At 47.1% G+C, this 17,107-nt stretch overlaps 5 protein-coding genes and 1 long non-coding RNA gene across 7 annotated transcripts; all 6 read left to right on the top strand.

Annotated features, from left to right (window-relative positions):
• Positions 1-222: 222 nt before the first annotated feature.
• On the top strand, positions 223-2,681 carry LOC136471654 (uncharacterized). Of its 2 annotated transcripts, XR_010762077.1 has the most exons (5): positions 223-476; positions 956-1,093; positions 1,701-1,999; positions 2,213-2,366; positions 2,466-2,681. It is a non-coding gene; the product is annotated as an uncharacterized lncRNA (long non-coding RNA). The 2 variants fall into 2 exon arrangements; XR_010762076.1 differs by lacking the exons at positions 223-476; positions 956-1,093 and having other exon boundaries at positions 1,367-1,999.
• Positions 2,682-2,761: 80 nt separating this feature from the next.
• On the top strand, positions 2,762-3,391 carry LOC136468879 (probable E3 ubiquitin-protein ligase ATL45). The gene is made up of 2 exons (XM_066467285.1): positions 2,762-2,772; positions 3,037-3,391. Exons 1-2 carry the CDS (start codon positions 2,762-2,764, stop codon positions 3,389-3,391), a joined length of 366 nt encoding a protein of 121 aa, XP_066323382.1.
• Positions 3,392-4,040: 649 nt separating this feature from the next.
• On the top strand, positions 4,041-4,580 carry LOC136468880 (RING-H2 finger protein ATL74-like). The gene has a single exon (XM_066467286.1). It carries the CDS (start codon positions 4,041-4,043, stop codon positions 4,578-4,580), a length of 540 nt encoding a protein of 179 aa, XP_066323383.1.
• A 2,993-nt stretch (positions 4,581-7,573) lies between these two features.
• LOC136468881 (E3 ubiquitin-protein ligase ATL23-like) lies at positions 7,574-8,107 on the top strand. The gene has a single exon (XM_066467287.1). It carries the CDS (start codon positions 7,574-7,576, stop codon positions 8,105-8,107), a length of 534 nt encoding a protein of 177 aa, XP_066323384.1.
• Positions 8,108-10,894: 2,787 nt separating this feature from the next.
• Positions 10,895-11,705, top strand: LOC136471655 (uncharacterized). Its single transcript, XM_066469400.1, has one exon. The coding sequence runs from the start codon at positions 11,009-11,011 to the stop codon at positions 11,693-11,695; it is 687 nt and encodes a 228-aa protein (XP_066325497.1). The 5' UTR covers positions 10,895-11,008; the 3' UTR covers positions 11,696-11,705.
• A 1,704-nt stretch (positions 11,706-13,409) lies between these two features.
• On the top strand, positions 13,410-14,048 carry LOC136468882 (RING-H2 finger protein ATL39-like). The gene is made up of 2 exons (XM_066467288.1): positions 13,410-13,634; positions 13,740-14,048. Exons 1-2 carry the CDS (start codon positions 13,410-13,412, stop codon positions 14,046-14,048), a joined length of 534 nt encoding a protein of 177 aa, XP_066323385.1.
• Positions 14,049-17,107: the final 3,059 nt, after the last annotated feature.

Genomic DNA, 17,107 nt, shown 5'->3' on the forward strand with positions numbered 1-17,107 from the left:
GTGCACTATTTGTATCTCGGGTCTCGCTCTGGGAGCCGAGCGGTCGCTTCCTTTCCCCATTTCTTCTCGCTCATTTCACATGGCAGGGAATGGATGGTTAGATGGATTCCATGGTAGCCACCAATGGTTATAAAATTCTTGATGACTCCATCTGAATGTTCAGCTAAGGCCAAAGTGCTACACATGCCACTGAAGGCTGGCGGTTTTGCATTTTTTTTTGCCATTCTAGATGATTTGATTATCTAAGTGCATGTTTTTTTTGTCTTTGCTCTATGGCATGCTGCCATTGTAGCTCTAATTTAGTTTTTCTTTTGTGTGTGTTCATGTGTATGTAGACCTCTTATTCACATCCTTGGTGATTGATTTCCATTGCAAGTTAAGTCAGATATCCTATCAATCCTGACAATCATCATCATGAAAGGTGGAATTGCACTTAAGCCCTTCTCTATCTCCAAGCTCAAGCAGCTTGAGGACCTGTAAGATCTAGCTCTCTCTATTCCTATTTCCTGACTGCCTTTTACCAAGAGCTGTCTTTTGAGATATGGTCACTTTTGCACCCAGGCCATCTTTATCTTAGTGTGTAAATTGCATTAGTGGCAATTAGAAGTTACACTATGTGAAATGTGCAATTTTTATATTTGTGTTTTGTAATTTATTTATAATAGGAATATGTTTGTGTTAAGTTACTCCTTTGTTTCTGTTTGTCTTTTGTTTTCTTTTGTGTGTAGCATACTTAGTCTGTATTTATAGCTGGCATTATAATGCATTTGTTAATGCAAATGGTTTTGTGACACCAAATCCATCAATATAACAAAGTGGATATTATTAATTGAATATGGTATCTTTGTGGAGTATAACAGTTGAATCTGATATTTGAGAATATTCAGAGAGATGTTGTGCACTTTTATTATTTTATTTGTTAAAGAGATGGTGTCACTCACCTTTGTTTTTACAGGTCCAGAAGATTACTAGTAATATTCAGTTTATCTTGGAAATAGTCATCCTAAACGTTGTGGAAGTCTTGCCTTGCATCTGGAACAATAATCAGCATGGGACATCTGTATATTTTATTTTCTTCAGTTTTGAGACAATGGTAACAGAAATGTGCCAATTAAAAGCCTCTCCCATCTCCGTATTTCTCTCCCAAAACTTGTTTAAGACTGTATGCGCATTAAGCTTTGTTAAACCAGGAATCAGTTGAGTTAGCATTGTGTTGGATTTTTTTAAAAAAAAAAATCTTGTGCAGCTATTTTGTTACAAATGTAGCCTAGTAATTTGTAACGACTCATCAAGTACTTGCTCTTGTGTGATTTATTGGTTGATTGATATGATCTAACTGAATTAGAAGTTTGCCGTATATTAGAAGTCTGCCATGCAGCAGTATTCTTGCTGCTTTGCTGATAAATCAACAACGAAGGAAGAGTAGCTTTATCTCAAAGAGAATTTCTATGGGAGAGTATCTTTGAGATTTTTAGCGCTGTAGTTTATAATTTTAGTTGATTCTAGCTACGGCAAAGCTTGAGATCAGCACTGAAGATATTTCTTACATAGAGTTCAAATGTGAAGTTGAATATCTTGTTGTGGCCTAGCCTAGTATCTTTCTTGTATCTATTATATACTCTGCTTTTAATCTAGAATTTGTATGGAACTTATCAAAGAACGTTATGCATTTGTTGATAGTTGTCTCTTGATTTTTCCAGAGGGTGCCTCTGAACTTTCTGACGTAGAGTCCTCAATTTTGTCATAGATCAGAGAAATAATGGAAGAGTTACAAGATTGCAACTCAAAAAGCCTGGTTGCCCTTCTGGGCTCTTTGGTTCTGCATCTCTGTCGGCTGTTTGGCCAGCAGGATCAGAGTTGATGGCAGAAGTACATACTAGCTTACTTTCTGTTGGTCAGGAATGACTACTTAGATTTCTTTCTTCCATATGCTACAGATTTGGATAGTGAAGAACTGAAGGACCTATTCCGAAGGCTCAATCGGGAGGTGATTCAAGTGGTAACAGATCAAATGATCGCTACTTCCCAGGCCTTCATTATGACCTGTCTCAAGACTGCCTTTCTTGCATAACAAATATGTGTGGTGTGCCTGCAAAGTATATAGAGATTGGCCAAGAAAATTGTGATTTTCTCTCTACGTGTGTGAGATTATGCTATCTATGTGATGCTCTTATCTCACGTAGTGTATGCTGGATCCTCTCCTTATTCACAGTGAGGAACTAGGACAATGCCCTGTTGTTGGATCAAGCACAAGTGCTGATGCTGAAGGCCATCCTGTTGCCCTCTCATGACCACAAATTCCATGGATCTAACACATACAAGCAGATTGGATTCAAATGATGGGTGTGCTAACCATGTCTGTCGAGGTGAGTGCTTTTTCTCCTTTGATCTGTTGCTTCTTGCCCCTCAGGAGACGAGAACAGAGGTTTTCCCAAGGACAACTAATCTGTGTATTTTCTTCTCAGACAGAATACAACAACAGAGTACAACTACAGCAGAATACAAGTACAAGTATAAGTATAACTACAAGTAGATTCGTGTGTTGTTTTCTTGTAAAACACATGGTTTGTCTCTCAGCATGGAATTTGTGTGCTACTGAGGGAAAAAACACACGTTTTTTCCTTTGTAAGGTGGGACTTGCTTGTTAGCTAGGCTGCCCAAATTTGGGTGCTAGGTTGCAAATAAACACACATTTTTTGTGGGAGAAATCTCTGTGTTTTCTTTCCTGAAAACACTTGTGTGTTGGTTGGCTTCAAAACACATGGGTATCAGGTAGACAGGCTCGAAACAAAAATAGAAAAAAACAATACGAACCTACAGGACGACGACTTTTTCAGATGGGTTCTAGTGAACTTGGAAAAAACACACGTTTTCTGATCTCGGATACCTTCGGTATTATTTATTACTCCCTCCGTCCTAAAAAATAAAATACAATTCAGGAGTTTAAAATTTATCCCTAGCACAGGCGGTGCAATCGAGGCCCTTGCCGTGGGCTGCGCTTGAGAACGCGCTCCTCTGCTGCGTGCGTTGCACCAGATGGCTGCTCTGCCTTCCCTACCGGGGCGGCGGCAGCAGCGGCGGAGGCAGCACCTTGCCGGAGTATGTGGTGCAGAGTCGAAGTCATGTCATGAACGAGTTTCCGGGGGAGCCCACGACGCGCGCCGGCGGGGCACGTGTAGCCGCAGCGGCTGACATCCCGGCGTACGAGCAGCGCGACGCCGGGCAGGGGCAGGCAGATGGCGCGTCTGATTGCGCGGTGTGTCTTGGCGAGATGGAGACGGGCGAGATGGTGAAGCGGCTGCCGGTGTGCCTCCACGTGTTCCACCAGCAATGCGTCGACAAATGGCTGAGCAACAACTCGACGTGCCCGGTGTGCAGGTGCGGGTTATAAACTGAAGAGACTCACTACAACCATTACATCACGTGTCCTATAAACTTATGAAAATGTTAGATTACTTTAGCTCTTAAGATTCCAAACGGGTAGATCTAAAGTGTTACTTAAAGTTTAGTCAACCCTACAAAAACTTTAGGATATACAAATAAGTTAAAGTGGTCTAAAAATTTATTCGCCAACTTTAGCTAACTAAACTTTGAACCGGAAAATCCAAACAGGCCCTTACCACACAAATGCATATGATGAATGGTGGATGCAATTATTTTAGGACTTGAACCGAGATGACCCACGTCACTGTTAGGCTTCCTGATCGTTGCTTTCTCTGTAGAAACAAAAATAGAAAAAAAAAACAATTCGAACCCACACGACGACGGCTTTTCAGACGCGTTCTAGTGAACATGGAAAAATCATACGGTTGCTGATCTTGGATACCGGCGGTGCAAGCGAGGACCTTCGGAGTTTCCGTAGTCTTTAGCCTTTTCCGCTAGTTAATACGTACAAGAAAGACAAGAGGTCCAGCAACCCAGCCGGCATCGCCAGACAAGACTAGCCACCGTCGGCACGGGCGGCCGTGAAGAAGCATCCAGCTAGCCAGCTAGGCCTGACAACCAGGTCGAGGCGAAGCACTGCATCCCAGTTCCCAGCCATGGACTGGTGCGACGGCTGTGTCCGCGTGTTCATGCTGGCCTTCGTCAACTCGTTCTTCCTGGGCAGCACGGGGACTTTCTTCTACGTGCTCGTGCGAGATCACTCCGGCAGCACGACCGGCACCGTCGGGCTCTCCGTCTTCCTCGTCTTCTGGGGGAGCATCGGCGTCTTCTTCTGCTGCGTCTCCTGTGGCGCCTTGGTCCCGTGGGCTGCGCTTGGCAACGCGCTCCTCTGCTGCGTCCGTCGCATCGGCTGGCTGCGGCGCCCCAGCGGCGGCGGATGCGGCAGCACCTTGCCCGCAGCGACGGCGGACATCCCGGCGTACGAGCTGCGCGACGCCGGGCAGGGGCAGGCAGATGGCGCGTCTGATTGCGCGGTGTGTCTTGGCGATATGGAGACGGGCGAGACGGTGAAGCGGCTGCCGGTGTGCCTCCACGTGTTCCACCAGCAATGCGTCGACAAATGGCTGAGCAACAACTCGACGTGCCCGGTGTGCAGGTGCGACGTGTTCGCGGCGCTGCCGGGGCAAATGGTGTGACCTTGATCTATTTCCCTGTTCTCTTTTCGTGATGTGGCTGAGAAAATAGACCCCAGCTGCCTTGATCTATTTCCCTATTCTCTTCTCGTGATGCGGCCGAGAAAAATAGACACCAGCCCAAATCCACGGACCACTATCTTTTTATACCGCCGTATCACTGCTGGTTAGTGACACTTGTTATATTACTATTGGTTGATGCTTTCACCTAACAGTGATAACATGCATATTCCCACTGTTGGCTCAATACCCGGTAGCGTGATAGGCCACCCCCATTACTGTTGATTGCCCTCTGCCAAACTCTATTCCTGCAGGTGATGCGGGGTTTAGGTCAGATAGTGATCGTCTGTTCTGACGTACGGGAGGGGGGTGGTCAAGAGACTTGTCACATGATGCGTCGAGCAATGGAAACAGGAGGAAGAGGAGGTTCCTTCGTGTACCTCGGCATCGATCTCCATACAACCCGACCCAGGGGCGCACACGACGGCCAAGGCAGCCCTCGGGCATGCCTGGCCAAGGCAGCGCAGCCACCACTGCTACGTGGAGGGAGAGAGAGGAGAGAAGAAGCTCAGGGGAGAGAGAGCTAGGAGCAGTGTTTTAAATCTCCAGCTAAGTCATTTAGCCCTCGACCTTAAGAAACAACAAATAGCTGGCTATAGCGGTAGCTAACAACTAAATTGTGTTAAGATATGACGTATGTATAGTTCGGCTAGGTTGTTCCTACTTTGTTGTCCAAGATTGTTTGGATAGATCTTGTTGAAGTTTATCTGTTATAATCCTTGATTGGTGTACACGTCACGCCAAGGGCTTTTCCCTCTACCTACTTAACATGCAACCGAGACCCCAAGGCAACTCGTTCAACCACGTTCAACTCGTTCCACCGGATGGTGCGCTGCCACTGGTGTGAGCTGTTGAGATCATACTCACGGGAGTGGGTTCTGTACTCTTTGTTATGGTGCAACTAAGAGCATCTCCCGCAGTACTACCTAAAACAGGCTACCTATTTTCTTATTTAGGTAGCCACCTATTTTAATACTATCTATTTTTGGCTTCCAACTCCGGCAGCGCTACCTAAACCATGGCTCCAAAATTCATTCTAGCAGTCCATAACATGTGGAACCCACATGTCATCCTCTTCCTTATCACCGCCGACAAACTCGACCATCGGGACGGCGAATCGGGAGTGGGCCGTCGCCTGGGGAGTCATCGGAGAAGAATTGGGAGCGGGAGAAGGTTCTGCGGCGAAGGGAGCCACCGGGGAGAGACTCAGCTGTGGATCTGGACTGCGTGGCCCGTTGGTGCGACTTGGAGGCGGGGAAGAAGCGGGGCCGGCATGGAGGCGCCCTCGCCGGGAGGCACGCCGCACCGGAGAGCGCCCGTTCCGGGAAGGAAACCGGCGGGGAGGATGTGTGACCGGCCGTCACAGACGAGGCAGCTCGACCACCGTGGAGGAGGAGGCACGCTCGGCCAGTGTGGAGCGATGGTGCCGACGAGGAGGAGCCGCGCGCCGCCCAGGTGGGAGATAAGGCCGGCGTCGGAACATGGAGACGCCGCACGTGGAGATGCGGCCGACATCGGGAGGGAGGCGCCGCATGCAGGGGTATAGGAAACTGCTGTGAAAATTTAGGTAGCCTGATTTGTTGGCCCAATATAGAAGTAGGCAATGGGAGGAGGAATTTATTAGGTCAACAAAAGTAGGTAGTCTGATAGGTAGCTTGTTGGAGTGTGTTTTTTAACCTTCACTACCTAAATTAGAGATAGGTAGTGGGTTTAAAGAGCCTGTTGGAGTTACTCTAAAGGTCATCGATTCTTGTTAAAGCAGAAGTTTGTGCATGTTAGGGTGTAAACCATAAAAAACAAAGTCATGTCTCAGGAAGAAACAGTGTTTCTTCAGTTCTTGTGACTGAATTGTTTATTTGCAATATACAATATGCTGGGACTGAATTCAGTAACCACAACTTATAAACTGAAGAGACTCACTACAACCATTACATCACGTGTCCTATAAACTTATGAAAATGTTAGATTAATTTAGCTCTTAAGATTAAAAACGGTAGATCTAAAGTGTTACTTAAAGTTTAGTCAACCCTACAAAAACTTTAGGCTATACAAATAAGTTAAAGTGATACGAGGACCGAGCCTTAGCTCGGTTGGTCTGGCTTTCAGGTGCGAAGAGATCGCTCGTGTGTTCGATTCCCGGTGGAATCAACTTGCTTGCCTCACCGGGGTTTTTCCCCATTAATTAATTTGCAGGTCATGTTTATCTGCAGCCTCACGCGTGGATGTGCCACAATGATCAGTGTGACGTGCCCGTCACGTGCGAAGCCTAGTGGACTTCCGATATCTCTCAGCCACGTGCAGCCTCTTCGTGTAGGTGTAGGTCTAGCGTGCACACTAGTGTGTGTGTGAGTTTGTATGCATGTGATGATGTGAGTTAGTGTGTACGTTCAGATCCTACAACTTGTACTCGAAGAGTTGAGGCATAAAAAAAAGTTAAAGTGATCTAAAAATTTATTCGTCAAACTTTAGCCAAGTAAACTTTGAACCGGAAAATCCAAACAGGCCCTTACCACGCAAATGCATATGATGAATGGTAGATGCAATTATTTTAGGACTTGAACCGAGATGACCCACGTCACTGTTAGGCTTCCTGATCGTTGCCTTCTCTGTAGAAACAAAAATAGAAAAAAAAAACAATTCGAACCCACACGACGACGACTTTTCAGACGCGTTCTAGTGAACATGGAAAAATCATACGGTTGCTGATCTTGGATGCCGGCGGTGCAAGCGAGGACCTTCGGAGTTTCCGTACTCTTTAGCCTTTTCCGCTAGTGAATACATACAAGAAAGACAAGAGGTCCAGCAACCCAGCCGGCATCGCCAGCCAAGACGAGCCACCGTCGGCACGGGCGGCCGTGAAGAAGCATCCAGCTAGCCAGCTAGGCCTGACAACCAGGTCGAGGCGAAGCACCACCGCTGCATCCCAGTTCCCAGGCATGGACTGGTGCGACGGCTGCGTCCGCGTGTTCATGCTGGCCTTCCTCAACTCGTTCTTCCTGGGCAGCACGGGGACTATCTTGTACGTGCTCGCGCGAGATCACTCCCGCAGCACGACCGGCACCGTCGTGGTCTCCGTCTTCCTCGTCTTCTGGGTGAGCATCGGCGCCTTCTTCTGCTGCGTCTCCTGTGTCGCCTTCGTCCCGTGGGCTGCGCTTGGCAACGCGCTCCTCTGTTGCGTCCGTCGCATCGGCTGGCTGCGGCGCCCCAGCGGCGGCGGAGGCGGCAGCACCTTGCCCGCAGCGACGGCGGACATCCCGGCGTACGAGCTGCGGGACGCCGGGCAGGCAGATGGCGCGTCTGATCGCGCGGTGTGTCTTGGCGAGATGGAGACGGGCGACATGGTGAAGCGGCTGCCGGTGTGCCTCCACGTGTTCCACCAGCAATGCGTCGACAAATGGCTGAGCAACAACTCGACGTGCCCGGTGTGCAGGTGCGACGTTTTCGCGCCGCTGCCGGCGCAAATGGTGTGACCTTTAGCTTAATCTGTTTCCCAGTTCTCTTTTCATGATGCGGCTGAGAACACATGTACAGCTGTAAATTGGTGACTTGTGTGAATCTCAGCCTTTGCCTGGTGCCCGCGTTTCACGACTCGGCTGAGAAAACGGAAAACTAAGATCTTAACATGTAACTGTAAGTATGTGAATGTCGGCATTTGATGATCAAATTCACAAGCCTGTATATATTGGCCAGTCAGACTGGCTCAGTAGGATTTTATAAAAGTTTATTATGTATTAAATAAGCTACCAACTTACACCCTCATTCCCCATTATAAGATATTTTAGCTTTTCTAGATACATAACTATTACGATATACTCTCTCTCTCTCTCTCTTTCTAATTATAAGACGCTTTGACTTTTTTAAGATACACTAGTAAATGTTTTTTTTGAAGGGGTATACACTAGTAATTGTGTCCATGCATTACAATAGAATTTAATATATAGATGCGAGTTAAATGTTATGAGTTCGGGTCATATATATGAGACGCTGAAGGTGTTATGGTAGTTTGAGAAGTTAAAACCCTGGTTGGCTACTTGGCTCCCACAACCCCCGGACGCCAGAAACACTGAGGCGTCGCTCTCGTTCGTACATGTTGAGAATCATTATTAATGATAAATTAAAAAATCATTTGTGTCTTTTCACTCTATCTCTCTTTGAGATTGCCTATCTGGGCTACTGTATATATAGACAATCACTATTCAATAGCTAGAAACACAAAGAATGATTTGCATCATATGTTAGCAACCCAACTGGATTGACTCACAGATAACTTGATTTAGAGCAAGCAGAGTATAGGACCTCAGGGAAAGGGAGGTCGAAGCAAAGAAGAAAGGGGAACCGGGTACAGAGATAGACTTAGGCGGCGTTCGGTTACGCCATTCCTGGCCGTTCTTGGCTAGGAATAGTTCCCGCTCTATAGAAAATATTGAAAGAAACCGCATGCCAGGAATCCTTCTGGCCAGGATTTGTGGGAACCGAACAAGGCCTTAAGGAGGAAGGAGAACGGTAACCTTGGGAAGGAGAAGTATTCCTGCTGCAGCCTCAATGCTCTCTTGTAGATGTTGTCTAGCGGTCCAGCAGGAATCACTTGACCAGGCCAAGGCCTATGGCCCATATGAAGGCCCAACCATGGTGTAGATGAGTTGGGTGTCCACGCTGGTCCTCTTCCTCTCCTTAGCTGGTACTTGAAGGAGTGACGTCCTCGTCAAAACCTTTCCCCTAAACCCAAAATTTCTAACTCATGGGATCTAATACTAAGTCATACGCACCACATTCTCTTTATCTTATCCTCTTGTCCTCCTGAGTTCCCTCACCTAGTCTCCCTCCCAAATACCCTCTCTCCCTCACCCACGGCACACGATGACGAGTGACGCGACACCCCCTTGGCTTGGTAAGGCTGGCCGAATCTGCATGGTGGAGGAGGATCCCGTGTTTTTCTCTTGGCCGTCAGCGTCGAGGCCCCGTACCCTCTCCCGGTGCGGCAGTGGTGATGAGATATATGTATTGTTGTAAACCACCGAGCAAAATCTGCAGTGATGGGATTTTGAGGTCCGGTGGTGATGCGATATACTCCTCTGTTCCAAATTATATTATTATTTTGCTATGTATCTAAATATATTATTATACTCTCTCCGTCTCTGAAAAGATCAATTTCTAGCCCAAAAATTTGTCTCCAAAAGAATTGATTTCTAGAGGTGAATGGTCCACAAATCCACATTAATCTCTCTCGTTGTCCTGGTCGCATTAACACAACATCTCTCTCCTGCGCTGCTATTGGATACCCCAAACAACACTATTTAATTAGGCTTCTCGGTAAATAGAAAGGTACTAAGGTTCAACAGTTTAATGAGGGGCAGCATGGTATTTTATCTTCGTTGCTAATCTGTTCTAAAGTTGCTAGGAATTTATTCTTTCAGGGACAGAGGGAGTATCTAGATGCGTATCAAAATGGATGTACAAAAAAGTCAAAGCGACTTATAATTTGGAACGGAGGAAGTATGTACGCGTTCTTGTTGCAAGACTATATTTGGTTTGAGAAACTATCCATCCTAAATTAGACAGTGTGCATGGTGAATTCATCCAATAAAATTTGATGAATGTCTTAATTCAAAACGACTATGCTAATTATTAGCTTGTAAAGGACAATGCGGTAACAATCAACATATTTCAATCTACAAACAAAAAAGTAAAAAAAAAAGACATGTATATAGATATGTTAGCTTAATCTTTTGGCTGTACTTACAGGATAGGGTTTACATGTGTGTATTTATAGGGACAAGTGAATACGTGTGCATTTGTGGATGTCTGTGTGTCTTTATCCAAACAGAAAATAAAAAGCGAGAAAACGTCCAGTTTCTCAGATCAAACACACCAATCATATAATGATTCTATTCTATAGACGGTAACAGCGGCAATTCTCGAACTACAAATCGCGATCCGAGGAAACCATAGAAAATACCGTCGGCCGGCGCTAGACACGAAATCAATGGGCCCAGTTAGAATATAGGCGTGTAGAATGTTTCTGGTTCTGTGATGGTTCCTTCCTCTCAAGTCTACGGTTTCGTTCTCAACTATCGAAAATTCTTGCCCGACGACACTTTCGACTTGTGAGTTGTGAGTTATGACATGTGAAGCCCAGAATTACCACGCGGCTTCGATCATCATCATCTCTCCGTGTTGCCATTCCGCGGGCACGAACTAGCAATAACCTCGTAAATTCCCGATGAACTTCTGTGCTGTTTACTAATCCAGTCATCTTATCATACCATGCGCCCTCCGATCCATCGGTGAATTGAAGTTGGCTGCCGCGCGGGCAAGCTGTGAATCATCTAGCTCGATCGGCCAGAGGCAAGTCGATCGATCTCGCGGTCGCCATGGACTGCTGCCTCCGCGTGTACGGGCTGGCCATCGCCAACATGGTGTGCGTCGGCGGCACGGGCTTTCTCGTCTACGCGCTCGTGAAGCTCGCGAGGACGCCGCACAGCACGGGCGGCATCGTCGTCGTATCCATCTTCCTCGTCTTCTGGCTGGGCGTCGGCGCCAGCATCTACCCGGCCTTCTGCGGCTCGCTCTTCCCGTGGTCCGCGCTGGGGCGGTGCCTGGAGCCGCCGCTCAGCGCGGTCCTCTGGCTGCTCTGCTTGCCCTGCAGGTGCGCGCGCGCCGCGCGGCGTCGCCTGATGCGCGGTGGCGGCGGCAACGACGACCAGGGCGCCTTGCCGCAGTTTATTGTGCAGAGTCACCAAGGCTACAGCATCGGCATCGGCGTGCTTCCGCGGGAGCCACCAGTTGGTAGCAGCAGAGCGCGGCGGGTGGCTGCCACAGCCACAGCTGCCGACATCCCGGCGTACGAGCAGCCGGACGGCGAGCTGCCTGACGGTGACGGCTCGCCGGACTGCGCGGTGTGCCTTGGCGCCGTGGAGAAGGGGGAGATGGTCAAGCGGCTGCCGGTGTGCCTGCACAAGTTCCACCAGGAGTGCATTGACCTGTGGCTACGCAACCATTCCACATGTCCAGTCTGCCGGTGCAACGTATTCGCACCGCTGCCGGACCAATTAGTGTGAACTTTTTTTTTTTTTGAGACGACCAATTTGTGTGAAGTTGTTCTGTATAGTATAGGCACCCATATGTAAAGAAAAGGTGTATATAAAAGAAGAATTGATTATACATTTCTTTCCAAGACAGCATAGGATCCTCAGTGTTGCTCTGCTGTGTATCGAACTCCATGTGTGTTTTCATCGATTTGTACAATTGTACCCGTCGACGTGTTAGTATTTTAGATGGTTCTCTGATATAGATGGAAACAATTTTGTGTCCAAGGTTATCCTCCCTTAATGAACAACTGCCCATAAGTCAATTTGGCACCGGTCGCGTTACTTCCATGTACTTGAAAATAAATCTTTGATTAGAAATACTTTATCATCACATATATTTGACTTTGCACAGTGTTCGGATCAAATATTTGACCATTATTTTCTTTCAAAACAAATCCTTTTGAATTTATAAGATTTTTATTTTAATATTCTTGAATCCAAATCATCACATATAATTTACAAGTTTGTAACTTAAATAATTTTGAAGCCATTGATATATAGTTTATAGCGTCATTTAAGGTTTGGTCACTACTATGAAAACACTTACAAATCAGTCATTGATAAGTTTATTATAACTATATAGAGACTATACAGTATCTATTATTGTGCCTATGTCTTATTGTGTTTGAAATGAATAGAAAGAAAATATGTACAATTTATGTAAGTACTTTTTATTAGTCAGAGGTATCAAAGAGCAATTAATAATGTTGATGTCTCATAAAATTCTAGCTTGTGTTAGAACAAGGAACTGGTGTATTAGAAAAGAAAAAACAATAATACTCCCCCAAGTTAATAAAAATATTTGTTATATTTGATTTTGCTCAATCCTGGAATCGTATTGTTTCAGTTACTTTCTTGTGGAATGTATATCTTAATATCCTTTAAACTTATGATATTTTGCATGTATTTTGAATACAATTCTACACACATAACTTATATTTTTAAAATACTGATGTTGTAGTTTTACAAGTTTGATTACCGAGTGTTGTTGTAAACGACATGTTTTTATGATATGAGGGAATAATTCCAACAAGAACATGCATGTGAGATTTTTTTGTTGTTGCAAAACACAGTATAGACGCAAACACTCATGTATGCATGCATGCACACTCAACGCGCACATACCCTATATGACCTACCTCTGAAATACAAGTCACAACATGCGCCTCGCAATACCCCTATAAGCACCTTCGAAATATTTAGTCATCCTCTCAAAAAAGCAAATATTTAGTCATCAAAAGCGCTCATCGCTGTCGATAGTCACGTCATCTACCAATGATAGAATAATGTCATTAAAGCTGTTAAATCTTAAATAAATTCAAGGAGAGATTAACAAAGTGCATAGCAATAAAAGAATAACACCATTAAATTCTATAATAAATCGAGAACAATAGGAGCACCAAGTCAAGTTAAAGATTTGAACCAGGATTAACAGGCCACAACTGAACCAGGTGAGCTACACTATTAGTGAGAATTATTATTATTGGCAAAAGTACAAAAAGCTTTCGACTAGGACATCTCTTGTACCCATTTCGCGGGCGAAGACACCAATGAAATTCGATCATCTTTAATCCTGTCACTCCAGCACTCGGTGTGTGTATCAAGGGGAGCAGGTAATTGATAAGCATTCCGGGCACCTAAGGTCAGCCGCTGCAAGGTGAGCCAACGCGCGCGTGCCGCAGACATGGCGTGCTTCGGCTGCTCCTGCTGCACCTGCCGCGTGATGATACTGGTTTTCATCAACACGGTGGGCATCGGCGGCACTGCCTTCGTCGCCTACACGCTCGTCCGGGGCATGAAGGCACCCCACGTCATCATCATGCTCCTTGTCTGCGTCAACGCCAGCATCTACCCCGTCTTCTGCGTCGCGTTCTTCCCGTGGTCCAGTCTAGGGCGTTGCCTGCGTGGCGTGGGTGTGCTGCTCTGCCTGCCGTGCGGGCGCATACGCCGGGCGTGGAGCGCCGCCGGCGACGACGGCGATAGTGGCTTTGATTTGCCGGAGATTGTGGTGTAGAGACAGGGCCAGGTCAGGAACGTGTTTCCTAGGGAGGCGCCGCCGCTTCCTGGCGGACCTGGTAGAGTTGTTGCTGCCGGCGACATACCTCCGTACGCGTACGAGCAGCAGGCCGGCGCGGTGCCAGACGGCACGTCGGCAGAGTGCCCGGTGTGCCTAGGAGGGATCGAGAAGGGGGAGATGGTGAAGGGACTACAGGTGTGCCTGCACGTGTTCCACCAGCAGTGCATCGACCAGTGGCTGCACCACCACCCGACATGCCCGGTCTGCCGGTGCAACGTCTTCACTTCACTGCCACTGCCGGGCTAAGTAGTATTAGTATAGCATGACATCGTCCTTTTTTCCAAGGGGAAAGACTGAAAACTTGAATTGCAGGGTTTTGCTAACTGTACATTTAGTGATATTTGAGGGTGAATTGTTCTTTCTTTTATTTCAGATGCCCATAGCACAGATTATATATAGCCTCGATTTGTCGTGGGCTCGTGGCTTCTTCTTCAACTTTGTAACTTGTTTGAAGCTGTTTTGTGTCAAACCGGTATTTTGCAAACAGCTTCACAGACGAAGCTCTTTAAACCTATTCTCACATGGAAATTAGGGGAGGAGAGGACAAAGACGAAAAAAGTAGTTTTTTCTAGTTTCATCACCGTACCCCGGCTTGTGTGGAAGGCGGATTTGCCCCTGTGCAGGGGTGAACGTGGGCGTGGCCATTAGGGTCGTGGGCGTGGCCAGGGGCACGAGCGCCGCCGCGGCCTAGAGCGTGCGCCCGTCGGGGGCGTGGGCATGGGCCAGAGGCGTGAGCACCGTCGCGGCCTCGAGCGCGCGGCTATCGGGTGTGTGTCGTGGCCGGGAGGCGCGGAGCCGCGGATGCGAGGGCGCGCGCGAGCGTGGCCGCCAGCACCAGGGCGCAACTGCTTTGGCTCATGGGCGACAGGGTGGAGGGCCGCGCGCTGGGCTTCTGGTGCACGGTCGTCGGGTGCATGCGCAAGAACATCGGGAAAGAAGAATAGCTTCGGGAAGAAAAAGAACCGTGGGGATGGACATGAGGAATAAAATAGATGATAATAAGAAAAGCAATGGTATTATAGTTATTTTATTCTTTTTGTCCATCATGTAAAGCTATTTTGCTACATAAGTCTGTAAAACAGCTTTAGCTTAACCAATGGAGGTGCTCATTGAGCTAAAAAAAACAACTTTGCTAATGAAACCGAGCTGTATCAAACGGGACCATAGTAGTTGGATTTTGCTAGAACAAGGAATGTGTAGTCGCTCTGCTAGACTGCATTATTTATGGCTGCAATTGCGGTTGTCATACATCAGTGCTACACTGAATTAGACTAGCGGCTGTTGTAGCTGCTAGTGCAGCCGAGCATAACCAGCAGCTGCAAACTATAAGCATCGCTTAGCTGGTTGGGTTTTTTTTTTGTGGATCCTTTTCATCCAGGTTCAGTCCTTGACTTTGATACGGATGCTCGTATTTTTTTGGATTTATCTTGATTTATAAGTTTAACTTAGATCTTCGGAGGTGCTCATAGTGAAGAGTCTATGCGTTCATAGATATGAGTGTGTGCTTGTGTATATAAGCATCTGGTCTGTACAGGGTTTCACAAGAAAAAAAACTGTAGTAGCTGAATATTGTTTTCCTCTGTACATATAGCCAGCACATTAAAGGGTCTGATATTACTAGTCCATCAAAATATGTCCATGTATGAGCTAGTAACTTTAAGAGACACTATCATCCTGTTCGCTTGATCGTTTCTGTGGCTTATAAGTCGGCTGATGCTGTTTTGTTGTAAGAGAAAAACGCTATATCATAACTGATAAACATGGCTGATACGATCAAGCGAACAGGGTATGTGTAAGAAATTCATGCATAAATGTGAGGGACACCAGAATAGCTTATCCTTGGAATTCTCATCTTTGTGAGCGCACTCTTTCTCCTCTGTTTAGATTCTAAACTAAATACATAGGCCTTGTTGGGACTATCAGAATGGATTTTAATCTAATCATGATTTTTTATAAACTGCAGTCTAACAAATCTCTTGTGTAGAGAATCAGAAATATTTAGCAATCCTAATTATATGGCAATCGGGAGTGTAAAAGGACACGTCGCCTCTAACTGGAGCCCGCGCGGGGCGACAGGGGAGCGACCGAGACGAGTGCGGACGGGGGCAGCGGCAAAGCGGACAAGAGGAGCGGTCTAGCGCATTGGCGGTGGGGAAGCGGACGCGGAGGGGCAATGGGCGAAAAATTACTAGCGGCGGTGAAACGGTGATGTTTGGTTGAAGACGTCCGTCCGAACGGACGGATCCCCACCAGCGCGGTGTGATAAAAAAAAAAGAGAGAGAGAGGCGCGCGTAGCTGCAGTCAGACAGGACCACACTCGTTCTTTTACGCGGGTCAGTGCTTTGCTGAAAAGCCAGGCTGAAAAGTACTCTTCGCCGATTTGTTGTGAGAGAAAAACACTATTTCTTTACTGAAAAAGTACGTCTGATAGGCCAAGCGAACATGACCTTAGGATCGGAGCACGTGTGCCCACTCGCTCGGAGTGGGATGCATGCGACGCGTGGGGCCGTGCATGCATGGTGTGACTAGAGAGTGCACGTTGACGAGAGAGAGAGAGTGACTGGCCCTGAGAGTTCGTGAGAGGAGCACGGGCCCGCATCTGTATGCACTATTTGTTGCTCCCGTGACTGGTGATCGTGGGCATCGAGCTCCGCGTCGGCGTATATGTTTCAGGTGTATGTTTCATATGTTTTATCTGGATGTTGCATATGTTGCAATGGCTATAGATGTACGTTGCAAGTGTGTTTTCCAAATATTTTAGCTATTTATCTGGATGTTGCATATGTTGAAGTAGCTATACACATATGTTTCAAACGTATATTTCAACTGTTTCACCTTGTTTCAGTATGTTACAATAGGTGATGCTCCCCACGTGCTCTGACTCCCGGGCAAGCACATGTTGCACCAGGCGCACCTGCACCACTAGACGTGGCCCCCCACGGTGGAGCATGCAACCGACTCAACACATGTGCATGCGCGTTGTGCTCCCTCCCTTTCTCTCTCGCATTGGGGCACGCGTGTTGCTCTCTCACTCTTGTATTGGGGTACGCGTGTTGTGATCCCTATCTCTTTAGCATGCAGCTGGGATCTCTTTCGCATTGGGGCACGCACGCTACTCTCTCTCTCTCATGGGGGTACACCTGCTATGTTCCCTCTATCCCGCGTGCAGCTGGTGAGCCCATGCACATGCTCTTCCGGGCAGGCGCAGCAGGGAGGAGGAGGAGGCATGGGGCGCAACAGCAGGAGGAGGACGCGCGCGGCGCAGCAGCACGCATGGGCGTCTAGATGCGCGTATCCATCCGACG

This window comes from Miscanthus floridulus, chromosome 8, assembly GCF_019320115.1.
Source record: "Miscanthus floridulus cultivar M001 chromosome 8, ASM1932011v1, whole genome shotgun sequence".
Lineage (NCBI taxonomy): Eukaryota > Viridiplantae > Streptophyta > Magnoliopsida > Poales > Poaceae > Miscanthus > Miscanthus floridulus.